This window comes from Anas platyrhynchos, chromosome 5, assembly GCF_047663525.1.
Source record: "Anas platyrhynchos isolate ZD024472 breed Pekin duck chromosome 5, IASCAAS_PekinDuck_T2T, whole genome shotgun sequence".
NCBI classification, from domain to species: Eukaryota; Metazoa; Chordata; class Aves; order Anseriformes; family Anatidae; genus Anas; species Anas platyrhynchos.
In genome coordinates, this window is record NC_092591.1 from 59,556,376 (window position 1) to 59,575,732 (window position 19,357).

Sequence of the window (19,357 nt, forward strand, 5' to 3'; positions counted from 1 at the left end):
CCACTGTCACGTTGCACTGCCTAGCCTAAAATGGGGTTAAATCCAATATCTGCCAGTCCAGACGCAAATGAAGTTTCCTTCCACTATAAGAGACTGCAGTACTAAGAAACATTTTCAAAGTTTGGGGATTTTGTATACAAAATGAGAGGAATGAGAAGGCCAGACAGAGTTGCTTGTTCCTATGGTAACACGATGGTGTGTCTAGCTCAGCTATTTTCTCCTTCTGTGATTTTTTTAGATAGCTGGGATGAATCCAGTGAAGTTTAATATTGGCAAAAATAGAAGAATTCTAACCCCAAGTTTAATCAGAAATAGTAATGCATAAAGGACAATCTGATCTACAAAATACATATATATGGGGGAAAAAGTTAGTTGTTGTGCCTTCTGATAACATGAAGGCAAGTACATAAACCCCTCTGGAGCTGCAAACCAATTCTGAGTGCTCCAGCTTTGCATTTGGCAACGGTAAATGCCTGCCTTTGAGGTCTGAAAGCTTTCTGTGGTAATACCATGCCTTCCTGCAGGATATCCCTCCACCTCAATGGTGATGTGCTGTCTTAAGAACCACCATTTTCCCCCAAATCATCAGGTGGTCCTGGCTTGCAGAACATGCTGAGGTTTAGGGGACATGCTTTGGAAGTTTCCCAGAAGTGTCGGTGTCCTCCTGACAGCTGCGTGCAGGAGTCATTTGTGTTGCATGATAGCTTTATGCATCAGCAGAGCTAATCAAAACACTTCTTTTAAAAAGCCGTGATTTCAAAATGAAAGTTTTCATGTAAGAAACTGATTTAAGTGGTAACTTTATGGTCTTATACTGAAAACAGAAAATCTTCCTAACATTTTTAGAGCAGAACTACTTGTTTCAATAAAACCAGAAGTAAAACTTGAAGTCTCAGAGAACACAGTTTAAAAATGCATATAAAATAATTGTCATTTTTACCAGGTTTGATAACTCATCTAAATCTGAAATTGAATTCAGTTGAGCTCAAAATACAGATATACATTTGGCTAATTAAGACAAAGGTTTTTAACCATATGAATTTCCACTGTATTAACATTTTAGGAAGTTAGTGAGGATGAGTAAACTCTTATGCCATATGCTGTCCTCATAGCCGGGTTAGCCTATTTTAACGGGTCTATGGATCTCAACTTAAATACAGAGCATAGTCTCTTATTTTTAACAGAAGACAAGATTAACTAATGCTGAGTCGTATACTAGCACCACAAGTCTAGCATAGTCCTCTGCAAATTTCTACCTCTTCCAGCACAAAGTTGCATGCTACTGTAGAGTACTGTGTTTACCAAAGTCTCCGCAGTTATAGTCACATACATTGGTTAGGTTTTGAGTAAAAATCACATCATACCTATAAAAAGAGTTAATGCCTTAACTGTTATGTGTATTATTGAGAGTTAGGGAAATTTCATTGTTTGGCAGATGGTCTGACACCCACATAAAGAAATTCATAATTCAATCTCAAAAAGTAAGGCAGAACATATGTGTTTGCTGGAAAAGAAAAAAAATAATGTTTCAATCATTTTTTTTTGTCAGAGCAAGCACATATGGCAGTTCCATTTTCTATCACTTACCATTTACTTTCTATTTAAAATTCAAATGTCACTAGGCAGGAAAAATGTTGCATATTAAAACATAGAAAAGACTTCCTAACAATCACTGCAAGAACTTTACACGGTTTGTTCGTGGATATTAATGGTCATCAATTAAAAAAAAATTACTCATCTCATTCTGTCTTTTCTTTTGTTTTCCTTACATGTTCCTCCCATTGATAGTTACTGTTTTATATTTTTTTCCCAACCATCTGTTGTCTTTCCTTGAGCCAAAATAATTTCCCTTCGTAATATGTGAGTAGTCATGTATGCATTTTTTTTACACAAGTCTGTGCCTATTTACTAATCCTCTGCCCTTCTTCCTGCATATGCACCAAATAACTGGAACAATTTACTAAATTTAACAATTTACTAGTTAAATTTCTAGCGAACAGAACCCATATGCAAAATTTAAAATTAATAAAAGAAATGAGTCTTTACCTCATTTCATACTTAGGAATATAATTTACCCTCATTCACTTGTCCAGACACCAAAAAGCATTTGCAGGTTTGATGAAATGGAATGTGTATCGTATTTATATCGGTGGGGAGATGCTGGACGTCTTCAGGGATTACACAGGGACCAGGGAAACATAAAAATGCTGCCTGAGCTGACAGCACCAAGTGGGATAGCCACACCAAACTGGTTTGTGACCAACCTGTGGCAAGCATAGTTAGAAACGGGCCATTGTCAGAAACTGCAATCCTAACTTGAGATAGCTGAGATCTTTTTTCCTATCAGTGAAAGCCTGTTCACATTTCTTAATCATATTGTTAAATTAGAACCACGCTGAATGTATTAAAGAATGTATTAAAGCAAATAGGCGGCATGTTAATTAAAAAGGTATCGTTATATAAAGTAGCATTCAAGATACGTTTAGCTGTCAATACAAAAAAAAAAAAAAAAAAAAAGGCCATAAAGAACCTGCTGTACAAAGCCCCTCACTTTTGTAATGATTTTCAAAAATACTCAGAATAATGCTATTTCAGAGCTGCATTTGTTCTGATTAGTGGCTTTAATGCCAGTGGTAATGATGTAATCCCTTACCCCGTTGTGTACACGAGTGCATATCCATGTCTTGTAGCTGGTTATAGGCACTATTTTCATTTTAATAGCTGATGTACAGCAATGTAAGTGACTATGATGCAGGCCTTCCCCCACCCTCCCCTCTGGTAAATGGCTAAGAATTTGTCACAGCTTTCTTCACTCTTTATGAAACAAAATAGACTATTACTGTCACCACCTCTGATGTGCTACTCAGACAATAACAGCTTGGCATTAAAGTACATTTCAACCTTTTTATGTGCCGTCAGTCAAATTTCATTGACTCAGCGTTCATTTTATTGTAGTTTTCTTTTCCCTGGTTCTTTTTTTTTGGGATATGGACATGTGTAAATTAAGGTTGAATTCCTTAGGTTAATTGCTTACCTGCTGTGCCTTTAAGCAGAACATAGGAGGATTTTCCCTCTCTTTCTATGCAGCTCTCAGATTCTGTTTTGTGTTGATGAAACTTATTTTTGTCTATGTAATGGTCCTAAGTCTTTTGCATGACTTTATGTTTTTTTATAATATATCACCTAAATAAGTCATCTAATTTGTTAGTTGCAGACTTCTGGGAGAGCAGTATTTTCTGCTCCGTTTCAAATTCTTCATTTTCATTTCTTTTTGTCAAAGCCAGTGCACTTTTCAGGATGCTGTGACTTTAAGGTTCATTCAATGAAGCAGATGCTGTGGACGTGTAGCTGGTAGGCAGTAGGTGCAGAATTGGAAGGTCAAGGAAATGTGTTTTCATGCTCGTAGTGTTATTTGTATCAACAGCAAAATGCTCTAAGTTGAATAAACAGATCATTCATCCTGGAAAAAGTATACCTGATGTAGTGTAAGCCTCAAAAAAAAAAAAAAAAAAAAAAAAGATTCACCTAATGATGCATGCAGTCAACTTATTTCTTAGCTAAAAAATAGAGGGTTTACTTCACTGGTATTTTAGTACCACTTGTTATGCCTTTGTGGCTAGCACAATGTGCTTGCATTAAATATCGGACATTGCTAGGATTTAATTAACTTGAGAATTCAATCCAAGTACAGCGTGGCACAACTTGTAGGTTACAACCTGTGTTAGGAGTCAGTTTCAAAAGCTGGTTGGTGGTGCAGGTGCTTCAAAGAACTTCTGGGGGAGGCAACTAATGGGTGGCTTTGATTGATCGATCAGGAACTGATTTCCTAAGCGCCTAGAACTTTTTAGATGCGTGTTCTATAAGAAACCCTATGGGATGTTTTAAGACTTGTTGCTCCTCTTTACTCCCTTCCTAAGCGAGTGTGTTGCCTTAACATGCAAAGCCTTGACCACACAGTATTTGCCTGGAGAAACAGTCATGAAAGGTAAGATTTCTGAGCCTTCCCTCTCCCATTAACCACTCACTGCTGCAGCTGACCCCGGTGTTTAGCCCGACTCCAGTTTCTTTTCCTGAAAGGTGTTCTGCGGCGTCTATGCTGTTTCCCTGCAGCATAAAGTATATCAGGGTGCTCTACTCAAATAGTAAATGAAAAGTAACCTAAAGTTTTATTCAGCAAAATATTATTTTTACTGTTTTTATTCACCAACTCTCCACAATCACCTTCCTTAGCCGTGCTTTAGTACATTTTATAGGCAAAGCATTAGAACACAGCAAACTTGGTTCAACACTCAAAAATGTGTCTTGCAGACAGTTGTGTTTTCTATTGCATTGTCAAAGACTTTCTTAACCCCTCCACTCCCAGCAGATGGCATCAGCAACTATATATTCCACCTAGGGAAAAAAACTTGTAAAGCAAAGTCATGTTTGTGCTCTCTTAACCTTTTTAAAGAAAATAGGGGGAGAGGGTGGAGAAGCATTTTTCTTGTCTTGCTGAGTTTGTGTCATCCCTATAGCTGGAGATCCAAATAATGCTAGCAAAGAGAAAATAGAATAAAATAAAGAAAATGGGGAAAAATTAGGATGCAGGACACTGTCTAGTACTTTGCTTCACTCTGGGTTATGTGACAGGAATTGTCAGCAGGCTGATCGGGCTCACAGTGGAAAAGTACAGCCTGCTTCAAGCAAAAAAAAAAGCAGCAATCCCAGTCCTGTGGGGCTATGAAGGATGTTATCTAGAGTTTAGGATTTGCTTTGCAACCCATATTCACCTCTATTTTTATGCACGTACGTGTGTAGGGGAAGGAAATGAGCCATGTTTGTCTTTTACAGCAAAATCAACTCGGTTATAAACCTTACGTTTTTCTTGTAGGCATTAGCAAACATTCAACCTCTCACAGATTAAAAATGCCTCGAAATGTAAAGGACTTAAACTGGCAATATTTACTTGCAATGAAAGCAAAGATAAAGATGATCTACATTCCTATTTTGTTTTTATTAGGTGCGTTCCCAATATAGAAGTGAAAAAGATGGGGTTTAGCATGCACTTGTGCACATTTTCAGACTGGTTTCCTTCAGGGAGGTCCACAGGCCAATTTTAGGACACCTGAGTCAGATGTGTTGTTGAGGTATGTGTGGAAGGGTCTGGGTTCTTGCCAGCTTCATAAAGTCATCATTCATGCAGATACTGCAAATAGTTCAAATTCACAAGGTATCCTGCTTGCAGGTGTCCATGCAGAAAGTAACAACTGGAATAAGGTAGCAAGCTGAACAAATGTATTTTATGATGACACGTACTTTTATACTCTTCATATCAAAAATTTTGAAATGTCTAAGTTAGCATGTTATGGTGTACTGCAAACAAAGTGTGTGCCATTTGTGTACAACCGAACAAGAGTGGAGGAAGGAAAATGAGAAAACTTGCTTCCATGCATCCTTTTTTTATTTTAAATATTTGCATTACGGGTCAGTCATGGGATAAAATACTGTAAAATGGATAAAAATCTTAAAGAAGGAGCAGAACACAGCTGCTTTCTGCAGTGTTCTAAAGCTGGAGAGCTACGAGAGCCTCAGGATCAGAGGTACAATTCAGTACATGCAAAGTTGTGTAGGCAGAGCATCTCCTACTCAATTGTGTCAGTTTCAAAATATTGCTACAGGTGGACTTAATATAATTCAAAATTAATTGTGTGTTTAATGACGTAATTAATATTTACTTTCCTAACAAAACACTCAAGGACTTAATTGTACATTGCCTATCATAGGGATAACAAGTGATGAAAGATTTCCATTACAATGTGTCTAAAGTAGTCTTCAAGTGTTTTCAAACCCTCTGCTTGCAAATAGTATAAATGTGTCTGCCTTTCCTGGATTCCTGAGAGCATGTCTGCACAGCACTTTGAAATGTAATGTCAGGAAATGTAATGTCAGGAAACACGTACTTACTAACTCAATATTATCTCAGGTGCTAGACCCAGCAGATGGTGGCTCCACGCTGCCCTAACTCTTCCCCTGAAAGAGCTGATCTGGGTCCCTATTCTGCAACACACTTCTTAGACATGTTCTTAAACATAAGATCAGGTATACAAATACTTTTTTTTTTTTTTTTTTTTTTAACTGTGTATAGTTTAGACTTCTGCTGTGTAGTTTTAAATACAGAATTCCTTTAGGGAGCTCTTAGAAACACGCATGAGGTAGTAAGTCCTGTAGTTAATTAAAGTCAGGTAGGCTTTTTAATAATGTATATGTAATGTAAGAATAACTGCTACGTACTTGACAAATAAATATAACAGGATGCTGTATTACCAGGGAGCAGATGATACCTTCATTCATTATTTTATTACTTTACATTAGAGCAATTGTTCCATTGAAATCAGAGTCCTGTCATGGGAAACAAAAAAGCCACTTGCATCTCTTTCTGGGAAAGGTAGGATTAGTGTCACCAAACTCTTAGAAGTTGTTTCTTACTGCACAAATTGTCTTACATTGCATTAAAGACTCTGAGTAGAAGAGTGTCTGAAGATCCCAGAACGGAGGTGGCCAGGAGATTTTACCCATGAACTTTTTTTTTTTTATTGCCTTTTTATGCAACTTTCCTCTTGAGGGGAAAGTAGGTACACTAACTTCTTAGGCATCTTACATTTTGAAACTGCATGGTAAGTACTCAAGAACACCATCCTACGACTGTTTTGGTTTGTTTGTTTTTAATTGTACTGAGAGTACTATGAGCCAGAATAAATGCACAAGCAAAAAAATGCCACTTTTACAGTGTGGCAAATGTTTATAGGAAGAATAAACTTCTTATGGTTGGAAAAGAACAGTGCGTCTGCACTAGGTACATGCAGGTGCCTAGCCCCCAAAAACTAGGTAAACAACATGGGGGGGGGGGGGGGAAGCTTACATTTAAAAATAAACATTTTTGGTCTGTATGTTCGTAAAGCAATGCATTTTAGCATAAAACTGGAGAAAACAAAACCCAGAAACAATCTGACACTGTATCAACCCAGTAAGTAGTTCCTGTCACTGAGGGAAACTTGCACTGACAGGCTAATTTTTGGTGGAATAGGACTGCCGAAATCATGTTAAATAACTCAGCATTTGTTGTTGTTCGTGGGAAAAGTGCCACAAAGAGTTCCAGCTTTTCAGCTGTTAAACAGAAACCTTCAGTTCAGGCCTGATTTTAATTTCTCTTTGCATAGGACTGAGATAGTTGCTCCTCAGCATCTCAGTGCGCTGCGTGATTCAGCGCGATTCCTTCCCAAGAGAATGCTTGACAAAGGCTGGAAGAACAGAGATGCTTTCACATGCGCTGGCAGAAACCTGCAGAAGCCTTGGCTGACCTCTCCAGGACTGGCAGTAGCCATTAATCTCTCACTTACATGAGCATTAAAACTCTGCTAATGAGTGCTTTTTTTTCACAGACACAAACTTCCAAGATCTTTGAGCACTGGGATTTGTATTATCTGTTTGCACTGGGGAACTGGGGTGTTCCAAAAGCGTCCCAGTGACCAGAACCTCAGCATGATTCCTGTTTTGTTTGTTTGTTTGTTTGTTTTTTTTCTCTTCAAATTTTTGTGTCCTAAGAGGTTTTATTATTATTATCCTCTACTTGAGGCATAAGCACACTGCTGCAGGCTGTTACTGTTAGTTCTGTCTCACCCACTAAGCTGTACACCTCCCTAAACAGTGCCAAGGCACATCTCAGATGGCACGTGGAGACCGAAAATACAGAGCGCAGTATTTGTCCTCTCCCTTGCCTGCTTCTCCATCTCTGCACACCAGACACACAGTGTCATGCCCGTGTTCACCAGTTCAGTTTGCAGCACTGGCTTCACTGCCCTCTAACAGCTAACTTGAATTCAGTTGATAATAGCCTTCCCATGTCCAATTTGCAGGAGAGCTGCTCCCTCTGCTGAGTTTTCTGTTGATCGCCACCGGCACCTGATGTCCTTCCTCACCATGCTTGGGCCCAGCCCGGACTGGAATGTGGGCCTGTCAGCTGAAGACCTCTGCACCAAGGACTGTGGCTGGGTTCAGAAAGTTGTTCAGGATTTAATACCCTGGGATGCCGGCACAGACAGTGGAGTTACCTATGAGGTATGTGAACTATTTGTAATGTATTTTACATAAGTTTACCTTAAAGTAGTGAAGAACGAAAGCTATTTAATCCAAAGTAATGCCATATTTACCTTTATGCTACTCTACTAGTTTCTTTTTAAATCCTATTTATGTTTTTATTTTCTTTTTGATTGCAGTCGCCTAACAAACCTACAGTTCCTCAAGAGAAGATCAGACCGCTTACAAGCTTAGATCACCCTCAAAGTCCTTTTTATGATCCAGAAGGAGGCTCCATTAAGCTGGTAGCCAGAGTTGTCATTGAGAGAATTGCACGCAAGGTATAACATACATGTATATTTATATAAAATATATTTAAAGATATTGTATATACATAGACATATAAAATCCTCAAGGAAACAAAACCACACTCTCTCAGACAAAAATTTATTCTTCCTCTTCCCACCAAATCTGCAATCCCTAACCTACCTCCAACAAAGATAGTGGCAGAAAATACCTAAAACTTTCCTAAATTTAAAACTGTCTAAATATGCTGTTTATCCTATTTCTGGTAATTAGTACATCTGCTTAGTTACAGGTTTTTTTTGTTTGTTTTTAATACACAAGAATTAGAGGATAAAAATAGAAAAACTTGCATGATGATATAAGGAGTTATTCAGTGTATCCTGTTGTTACTGCTGATCCTGTAGTGCCTCACAGGGTACCGTCTTAGCCCCCCCGTCTGCATACACATGAGTTTGCTGTATCTAATCTCCACAATCACTTCTTTGCAGGGAGAGCAATGCAATATTGTACCTGATAACATAGATGATATTGTGGCAGATCTAGCACCAGAAGAAAAAGAAGAAGGTACTTTTCAAATTAGTTTGTGTTGTAGTAATTTATATTTTGTTCCATTCTCCACTGTTATTTCTAGATAAAGTAAAAAACTGACAGAAGCAGAAGACCCTCTCAGTGTCAAAAAGTGATTTAGTTTTCCATCTTTTCTGGTATATGCTATTAGCCTTTCCTCTTACAGAAAAGGCATCAAATGTATACCTGGCAGATAACATTAACAGTAAAAGTAATAAAAGATAACCCTTTTGGGGTTCAACAAATAAAATGATAACTTTAAAATCAAATTTGACTTTCTTTTTTTCTTTTGGGTTAAAATGGAGCAGTTTTAAATACAGAAGGAAATAATATATTATATTAACATCTAAAGTAATCAGTAGCCAAGTAAAGAGAATCAAATGGAAAATAATATGCTTTAATGTTTACTGCCTTTTCTTATTTTTAGATGACACCCCTGAGACCTGCATCTATTCCAACTGGTCCCCGTGGTCAGCCTGCAGCTCTTCTACCTGTGAAAAGGGCAAGAGGATGAGGCAGAGAATGCTTAAAGCTCAGCTGGACCTGAGTGTGCCATGTCCAGACACCCAAGATTTTCAGCCATGCATGGGTCCAGGCTGCAGTGATGAAGGTAATCAAGAGGAAAGGGTGGAGAACATTTTGTGGAATAGGGACCACTCTTACTTTTCCTTCAAAGTTCTCAAAGCTGTTGGTTGCCATAAGATTTGGGTTATGTCAAAAATAAGAATAATTGCAGAAGAATGCAAATTGAAGAGGTCTGTGTTCAGCTCTGCAGTTCAGCTGAGCGGATGCATGAAGTGCACAGGATTATAAAAGGAAAGGAGTAAAGTAAGCGATAGAGAAGACAGAATGTGTGAGGAAGCATAAAAGCAACACTGCACATTAACGGGCAGCTACAGATTTATCAGGGGAGTGGGCAGCACACATGCTAATATTAGCAATTGAAATGGTCCTCTGTATTTTAGATGGTTCCACTTGCATGATGTCTGACTGGATTACATGGTCCCCCTGTAGTGTTTCCTGTGGAATGGGAACGCGCTCTAGAGAGAGATATGTAAAACAATTCCCTGAAGATGGCTCTATGTGCAAAGTGCCTACTGAAGAGACTGAGAAATGTGTTGTAAATGAGGAATGTTGTAAGTATTTCATTTAGCTTTGTAAAATCCAGCCAATAACAGGATCACTGCCTGAACCTTTTTTTTTTTATGTGAGCTCTACTAGTGAAGGATTTTCTCTATCCATTTTGAATAGCCCCTAGCAGCTGCCTTGTCACTGAATGGGGAGAGTGGGATGAATGCAGCGCTAGCTGTGGCACAGGAATGAAAAGACGACACAGAATGATCAAGATGACTCCTGCTGATGGATCTATGTGCAAGGCAGAAACTACAGAGGCAGAGAAATGCATGATGCCTGAATGCCGTAAGTGTCCGTGAATTCACCTCTTCTGCTACAGAAGCTGTTTCTGACACATTCCTCCATCACGCCACACAACATAGCTAAACTAGACGCAACATCACTTTTTCCTGTTCTCCTTCAAATTAGATCCCATAGGGAACATGCGCTATATGCTGCTTTCATCAACAGAATGAGAGTATCAGTAAAACATAGTCAGGATGCTGTTACTGTATTACCCATACAGTGACGTGTGTATTCACAAGCCATACATAAGCAACTCTAATTTTATGGGATATGTGATCTATTTATGGCTAGAATAAAACCATGTCCTCTCATTTTAGCCTGTGAGCAGTTCAGAAATTGAGGCGCACCTTTTGTGCAACCAGCCAGCCTCCCCCTTACCCTGTCTGTTAATATTGTGTTACATTAAGAGATGTTAAGATTTTAATTAAAGACAAAAAGAAATTAAGGTATAAACGATTTTTGGTAGCTAAAGCATGGAAGATAAATAAATAAATATCCTATCTTAGACTACACCAATTTGATTTCTGGTTCTGGGCATGGGAAGAATAAAGGCTTTTTACAGAAATTATTATCAAAACTTATTTCTTAAACTATGTATTCCCTGCAAGCACTGGGACAGAGATGAATAAGGTGGAGAACAACCTTATTCATGTTTATGGAGAAAAACATAGCAAAGAAAAAGTATTAAAATCAAGCAAGCCTTTTAATTTTTCTTTTTCTGAGCTTCTGCAGAAACATCATTCAGCCTGTGATTCATTTTCTCCAAAGTGACAGCAAAGTGTGACTGGTTGCAGGCAGATGAAAGATAGAAGTATATTTTTCATCTGTGTTATTTTCAAAATGTATACCTTTGTAGACGGGGTATAACAAACATTCATTACCTTTTTATTTTCATATTAGACACTATTCCCTGCCTACTCTCCCCATGGTCTGAATGGAGCGACTGTAGCGTAACGTGCGGGAAGGGAATGCGCACCCGGCAAAGAATGCTGAAATCTGCAGCTGAGCTTGGGGACTGCAATGAGGAACTGGAGCAAGCAGAAAAATGCATGCTGCCTGAATGCCGTAAGTGTGGGGAACCTGGGAAAGAGAAGGCCTCTTTGTATGTGTTAGTCTATGGCTCCAAACTATCATTTGTTAACATAGGGTTTTTAATTATTTTCAAATATAGTTACTTGATGGACAATTTTTTCCTGATTAACTTTGGCTATAAAACATAATTATTTGAAAGTTTTAGCTAAATGCTCTCTGAATTCCAGAATGCTATATACACTAATTCTATGTTTCAATTTTTGTGTGTGTGTGTGTTTGTTTTGTTTTTTTTTTGGGGGGGGCACAATTGGAGCATTCCTTGTCTCTTTGAACTCTGTAAACAAATGATTTGATGCAGTCTTGCACTGATTCTTGCTCTCTATGTGTATTACCCCTGTCAGCCCACAGGGGCATGTAACATGAAAGTGTTCTCTCCTGTGGATTTTTTGTTTGTTATTTTTGTTTTTATTGCACACTTTTGGCTGCTGAGAGATGGAATATAACCATGTTTTCATCTCAACTTCCTCAGTCCTATGGTGATTACCAATAGTGCTTTAGGTGTATGGTTATTCCATATTTGATACAATACCACCACTTTGGGCAACAGCTTGTTCACTTCCCAATAGTAAACAAACAGAATTAATAAAGCCTATTTTTTTACTCAAATGCAGAATGTGCCCAAGGCAGGAGGGAGAAGATTAGCATATCACTTGTGTAATTATTGCAGCTCTAAGAGTGAACACAAAAGAAGCTCCATTTCTGATACATCTCTGAACTGTATTTTAGCCTCTTTACTGCAATACGTCTCTTTGCAACCTTTAATGTCGTATGGGCCAGCGGATGGTGTGGAGGCAGCTGCGCTGATTTTATACCTTATTCCACTAACATCTCCCCCTTCTCGAGTGGTGGTGATTTCTAGTTGCTTTGCAGTCTTGGTGAGGAGTGATAGCCTAAGGCATTGCTGAATGAATAAGATGATAACTTTTAGTGCACTGTTGCCAGCAGGTTTATGAGGCATGATATCTGATTACATTATTTATCACAGAAAGTATTGGCTAGAAAAGGCTTTTCTACTGCAATTTGCTAATTCAGCTTTTCTTAAATAATGTGAAATATCATTTTGATTACTATTCACAGGGCCTGTGAATAAGCAGCACTAAAAGGACAAAAACTTTTAAGACCTTTTAAAACTTTTTAAAGGTATTACTGACCTTTGCGTACTGCACAACACTGATAAAAATATGATACAAGTTCTTTTCCATCTGTTCTGCTTTAAAAAGCTCCTTTATGTTTGGGGTTTTGTTTGTTTTGTTTCCTCTTCTGTTTTACTCAGGGCCTCAAAGCAGATCAGTTTAAAGCTCTACATCTATCAGTAAAGCAAGGCTTGTATTTCAGGTAACAGACAGTTTGTAAATATAACTTGTTTTTTTAGCACCTTTTCATTATAAAACAGACATATATACAGACTGGAAAATTGAAGGTGGCACAGGAAAATTATTTACATGTTTGTTGTAAGGTTAGTGATCTGCCAGCACCTCCCTGGAAAAAGAAATTGGGGAAAGCATCAAAAAATATTTCTGCTAGAGATGGCTTCAGGACGTTTTTGATGTGTACTCTCACAAAATTTGCTGAAAACGCTGGAGGTGTAAGTTGCATTCCCGTATTTAGGATGCAAAAGCTCATTGGGCACATTTGTATGTTTTTTCTTGACCTTATGTTTAGGTTGGCAGCTAACACAGATTTTGTGTAATACTTCTCATTCTTTGCAGCCATCGACTGTGAGCTGACAGAGTGGTCCCAGTGGTCCGAATGCAATACCTCATGTGGAAAGGGCCACATGATCAGGACAAGAATGATTAAAATAGAACCACAGTTTGGAGGAACAGCTTGCCCAGAAACTGTCCAACGTACAAAATGTCGAGTAAGGAAATGCCTGAGAGGCCCAGGTATGGAAAAAAGGCGCTGGAAAGAAGCTCGGGAGAAAAGAAGAAGTGAACAAGCGAAAAAAAATATTGATAGCGAGCAATATCCAGGTGAGTGTGAAACCATTACTTAGTATGCTCATGTCTGACTTTTGTGTGTAAAGGGAAAGAGTTTGTGAGCAGCTCCTCCTTCGTGCTGTGATAATTTTTTTTCACTATTGCAGTTCAGGGAAATTTATAGCAGCAAAGTAAAGTACATCAGTTTCAGTGTTTGGCTGTCATTAAAAAAATGCAACATGAGTTTAGGGCACAACAGAGAAAGGTTCACGTATTTCCACATCATCATGGATAATATTTTAGCTCCTTCCCTACAAAGGGTAGAATCTGAAGAATGTAGAATTGAGATCTGGCAAAGGATTGATTGTAATGTCTATGGGACTTAATAATGATCTTTGCATCTGGTTACCTTCAAACTTTGGAAGTATTTGTTCCTGGATTCAATGCTAAATTTCAAGATTGATCAGGCTTCTACCTTAGTAACTTGATTCAGACTGAGACTGCTCAGGGAGATGTGCTCTGTCTTCAGGAAGGGACAGTATTCAAGCACTAATCAGTAAAACACAGTATCTTATATTGACATTATATCTTACATTATCAGGATATGAGTCATTGCTAATTTCTGGTTCATGATTGTCTGACATATAACAGTTTCTTAATTGTATTTGTTTTATAATGTAGACAGTAAATATCTTTTTAAATACAATTTTCAATGTTTTTCAAATATATCTTGAATATATTTAACTGGGTTCCTTAATTGCCTGCTATAATAAACTAGGCAATATGCTATCTTAAATTCCAAGGATGTAAGCATGCAGATGTGCATAGTGGTACACAATCAAATGTGTTTTTTTTCTCCTCCCAGTTTGTAGGCTGAAACCATGGACTGCTTGGACAGAATGTTCTACACTCTGTGGAGGTGGAATTCAGGAACGCTACATGATGGTAAAGAAGAGATCCAAAAGTACTCAGTTTACTAGCTGCAAAGACAAAAAGGAGCTAAGAGCATGCAATGTTCATCCTTGTTAGCAAAACAAGGCTTCCAAGTGATGCACTCTGAGCTAAATGGAAAGTCAACCTTGGTTTGGTTTTTAAAACAACAAAAAATATACAAAGTGTATATTAGTTTTCATTTTTGCAGTGTGGTTTGCTTTTTAGTCTTGCTGGTGCAAGAAGTATATTTTATAAATATTTCCTCACAGATTAATGCTGAGAGTAGATCTTTGATACTCCAGCTAGCCCTTAATGCATAAAAATAGTAAGTCATTGTGAGTCATTTAACTGAAATACAGACGTATCTGTGGACATGGAATAGCCATATAGAAATACTACTCGTAAAGACATGGGATGCATGCATATTAACATAACTAAGTTAAAGTGACATGTTTCATATGTGGGAGGATTTCTCTCTTGATCTGATTTTGAAAATCCAAAGCAGTGCCTATGTGATTACACAACTATGCCAAGGAATAATTTCAGTAATGCTGGTTCAATAATATTAAAGGTGCATGTTTATCTTTTTACACTATTTGGTTAAGCTAATAGTTATAATAATAATAATAATCCTATATACTTTTGTTCACATGGATGTTGTGCTCCATGCAAAGCAGTCTTTGTTTCTTTAAAACTTAAATAATCTGTGCAGCTCAATAGTGACGTCTGCCCACTATGTAGTCACAGCACACAAAGAAAACTTGTGACTATCATAATATGTTTAGATGCCATATTCCCATATTTGGTCTACCCACTCTTGCTCAAAATGCTTACAGAACTAATAGAAATTGGTCCAAACACAGAGAGTCACAATAGCTGTATCACAGAAAGGTTTCCACGTGAAAGACGCTAAAAAAGTAGATTCAGTTTCATGATAATGTTGATCACAAATGAAGTGAGAAAGAGGATTTTGACATAATAAAAACAGTAGAGAAAAAGTGAGACAGGTTCTCTTGCATCCCTTATAGCAAACAAATGGAAGGGAACCTCTGGAATGAAACAATCACACTCTTAGAAACAAAATTAAAAATCAATACAATAATATATTTACAGCAGTCTTTTTTTTTTTTTTTTTAACTCAGAGTTTAAGAGGATCTAAAAATTACTACATTTGTGAGAATTGCACATTTGCATTTGTACCACCCAGGATAAATATCTTCCTTGGCCATGTAAGCGATGAACAAACTGCCTGAGGTTAGAAAATAGAGCTCCTCACCACTCTAATTGCTTTTGCTATTTTACGCCATCTCCTGAAGAGTTCTTATCCCTACACGTAGGCCAGTGAGATCTTGAGCTCCACTTGGTATTGGAATATAATTCTCTCCTGTATGTTTAACAATTTAACATTAATGGTAAGAGATGACGGTGACAGGTTATCTTTTTGTCCAGGAAAGGCAGCATACACCTATGTCTCTACAGAAATCATAACAATGCACTGAATATAGACTGTTGATGCTAACACTTAAAACAAGCTTGAGAGAAATGAATGGAGAAAAATTCATATTTTAGTCTCTTTAAACCAGCCTTAAATAATTTACTCACTTTTTTTAACACTTGGTCACAATTCTGAGAACCCAATGCCCAGGTTTTAAGCGTCCACATTTGATGTGAAACACAGTGCACTGAGGCTGTTCAACTTCATCACCGCTACTCTGGGAATCTTCTCATTACCTCCCCGTAGCTACATGGGCTGGTTGCATTATGCTGTAGGGCTGATCATCATCATTTCTCCACTGGACACTACAAGGGCTGCTCCGGACTCCCACAGCTGTCACATCCCACCCCCTCAAGGTATTTTTCTGCTTTTTTTTAGGCCTGGAATGAAGGTAGGGGTAGGGAAATGGAACCACTGCAGTGTTTATCCTCTCCTGCCACTGCTAAATGAAACGGGTGCAAGCTCACAGTGAACCAAACCAGGAGAAAAGACAAAAAAAAAAAAAAAAGCGGTTTCATGCTAAAACCAAACGCTTTACATTTTGCACAGCTTGGCACATTTAATAATATAATATCAAGGTAGTTTGCCTCCTTGTGCCTATTGAAAAAAATTATTATTTTTTTTTGTCCCTACAGCACTGCCATTACAGTGTAGCAACGAGACCATCCCTAAGTAATGTATTTATGGTCTTACCTTGCATGTTACCCTTTTAATGACCAAAAAATTTGAATAAAATGAAATTCAATGGAATGATTGATATAGAAACAGGAGGAGCAACCAGATGAAGATATTTCAGGTGAAGACACAGGTAGTTGCAAAGAGCTACAGCGATTAGTGCTAGGTGCCCAGCCAGGGCAGGGCTGCACATGCAGCCTAAATCCATACTCCACCTACCTTTGTGAGCTGTTCCTGCTGAGTCTGACAGAGACTAGGCCAGCTGAGGCTGATCATTAATAAAAATAATCATCGGCTGTGAAATCTGTGGCAGTGCTTTTTGTATGCTTGGCTCAGTGAGAGTTTAGGGTGGGGGGAGCTGAAGAAGAAAGTGGCTCTTGCACAGAAAAAAAATGCTGTGAGTTTACAGACTATATTTTATCTAATCAACCCTTACCACTTGTTCATGCTACTCCTGCAGAATCGTGCTAGCTATTGCAAATAATCGGTTAAAAATAATGCTATCTTCATTTTTCACGTTTGTTCCAGTTCATCAACCTGTTTTGTCTTTGAATGACTCCCTTTGCCAAAGGATGAATAGTCCAAATACACCTGTAGGCATGTAGGAAATGCGTAACATATTTCTGAACATGCCCACAAAAATGTCCACTAAAAATAAATAAACAAATACATAATTCGGGTTTCCTTTCACTGTGGTACTTACCAGTTTGATTCTCCATGTACTTTTTCTCTTAGCGAGGAGGCTGTTCAGTGTGATTTCCAGTCATTTCTCTTAGGCTCATTAGCGTTATGAATGTTGGATTCTTCCCACCTTGTTAATACATACAATGACAACGTAGATTGCATTTGGTCAGAAATACGTGATCATTCCTACTTAGGTTCAGCTTTTCACACTGTTCTTCTGTTGAAATGTTTTACAAATCACTTGTCTTTATTCTAACTTGATACAAAAAATATTTAAGCTTATTACATTTTTTTAAAAAAAGAACAAACAAACAAAAAAAGAGGTTGATTTTCTATTGAGAAAAAAAAAAAGCTCTGATATACAATATGTATACAATATGTATACAAGAAGTATTGCATTGTTACTGTAAACTTTCTAGTAGTGTAATAGCCACTGATTATCAGTCAATAAAAATGAGAACTGTTCTCTCGCTTCTCTCATGAATAATACTGCTGAACTGAAAGCACAGGTATCACTCCCGTTTTGTAGACCTCAACTATCGGATTTTAGCATTGTGTGTATGTTATGTTTTTCTAACATACAAACTGTAGAAGCTTTACACATAATAAAAAAGTTAGGGGCTTAACAAATGTACAGTAGGACTCTGTGTGTGCAGCATACAATTTAAAACATTTTTTTTCATCGCATTTTTAGATTTCCTTCATGGTTTTTGTTTGCTGTGGAATTATGAAAAAGCTACCATGAATATTTCTTACCAAAGTCTTGTGTAGATGTTTTGTAGCTGTCTGGCTAACACATTATTATTTTGGAATAAAGACATCTTTACTATGAAATTTATACTTGTATGAGATTCTATTCAACTACTATGAATAAGTACACACACACAAAATAAAAAAACAACAAACAAAAAAACACCATACATGAATCAATATAATGAGTCGAGCTATGCTCTTATTTGCATTTTAGTCCTCTTCAAGCCAATGGGCTATCTGGAATGAGGTGGCTTTTATTTCACCTGGTCATTATTTCCACTTTCTTGTATTAAAGTGTTTGTTGAACAGTTTGTTGCTGTTTAGAAATCACAGGGTAACTTGGCATCTTTACTCACGTTATCCTGCATTACTCTCATGCTGATTTGTTTAATAAAAGAAAAACTATTTAAAAGAATACGATACATGAATGGGAAAACTGCTAAAACTGAGCTTCTAAAAGGTCTAATGTTTTGTGACACTTCTACTGATACTTTGTGATACCAGCAGGTTGTGTAGACATGCTGTGAGAGTGAACACTTCATTAACAGTTACAGAGAAAAGTCCAGCAGTCAGGGGGAGCCTCTCAGCAAAGCTGACGCTGTAAAAACAACTGTAAGTAAAAGCTAAAAATGACCAGTGTTTTCACGGACAAAACCTATTCTAAGTCAAAAGCATAACAGGGCTGAGGTGGACCTAGCTGAAGTTGCTTGAAGATGACCCATGGAGTTGCTTACTGATAAGTAAAGGCAGAGCCTGGTCCAGTAAAACCCCATTGGAATGTAGCTGTTTGCTCCCAGTGAGAAACATGCTTGGTATCTCCAAGCAGCTGTTTTGAGGCAGGTTTGTCAGTGGATACAACACCATGAGGCACACAAACTCACCTGCAAAGAGCTGCCTCTGGCTTCAGCAGCTCTGCTCCAGCAACATTGGGCAACTTCAAAAGAGGCAGTGCCTCCAAGCAAGCCCTCCTTTCAGTTACTCCACCATAACATTTCTGATTTTTTTTTAGTCAGAAGACAAAACCAGATAAACTCACCTTTCTGTAGTCCTGCTTGGTGAATAGTGCAACTCCAGCAAAAACCTGACTAATCCTTTTGTCTTCAGGTAAAACACTGACAGGACTGAGGCTGCCTAGCATGAGCAGGTGAGCAGCAGTCCAGCCTAGCAGGACAAGTCAGCTGGGCACCTTCACATCACGTAATCGATGGACAGACAGATTTTTCTGAAGGCCAATTTACAGTAGCTATGTGAAACAACCTACTCTTCCTCCACCGACAACGTGAAGGGAAGTGAATTTATGGAGCAGTTTAATGTTCTGGTATGTTAAATAGGAAGACGTCTGGAACAGCAATCGTGATCTTATGGCCCATAAAGCTGTATCATAGCATCAAGTGAACTTGAGAGGGGTCACAGAGCCCTGAAGCCAGCACTGTGGACATTAGGCCTGTTAAATGCCAGCCAT

General features: G+C 38.0%; 1 protein-coding gene across 6 annotated transcripts in view; it reads left to right on the forward strand.

Moving 5' to 3' along the window:
- The window catches only part of SPON1 (spondin 1), a 427,336-nt gene extending 409,360 nt beyond the window's left edge, over window positions 1-17,976 (forward strand). For all 6 annotated transcript variants that reach the window (XM_072039262.1, XM_072039264.1, XM_072039263.1 and 3 more), the window contains 9 exons: window positions 7,893-8,094; window positions 8,253-8,393; window positions 8,847-8,922; window positions 9,353-9,535; window positions 9,891-10,061; window positions 10,177-10,344; window positions 11,245-11,409; window positions 13,146-13,409; window positions 14,221-17,976. In XM_072039262.1, coding sequence (XP_071895363.1) covers window positions 7,893-8,094; window positions 8,253-8,393; window positions 8,847-8,922; window positions 9,353-9,535; window positions 9,891-10,061; window positions 10,177-10,344; window positions 11,245-11,409; window positions 13,146-13,409; window positions 14,221-14,384 — 1,534 coding nt within the window. In that variant the 3' untranslated portion in view covers window positions 14,385-17,976. The remainder of the gene's footprint in view (window positions 1-7,892; window positions 8,095-8,252; window positions 8,394-8,846; window positions 8,923-9,352; window positions 9,536-9,890; window positions 10,062-10,176; window positions 10,345-11,244; window positions 11,410-13,145; window positions 13,410-14,220) is intronic.
- Window positions 17,977-19,357: the final 1,381 nt, after the last annotated feature.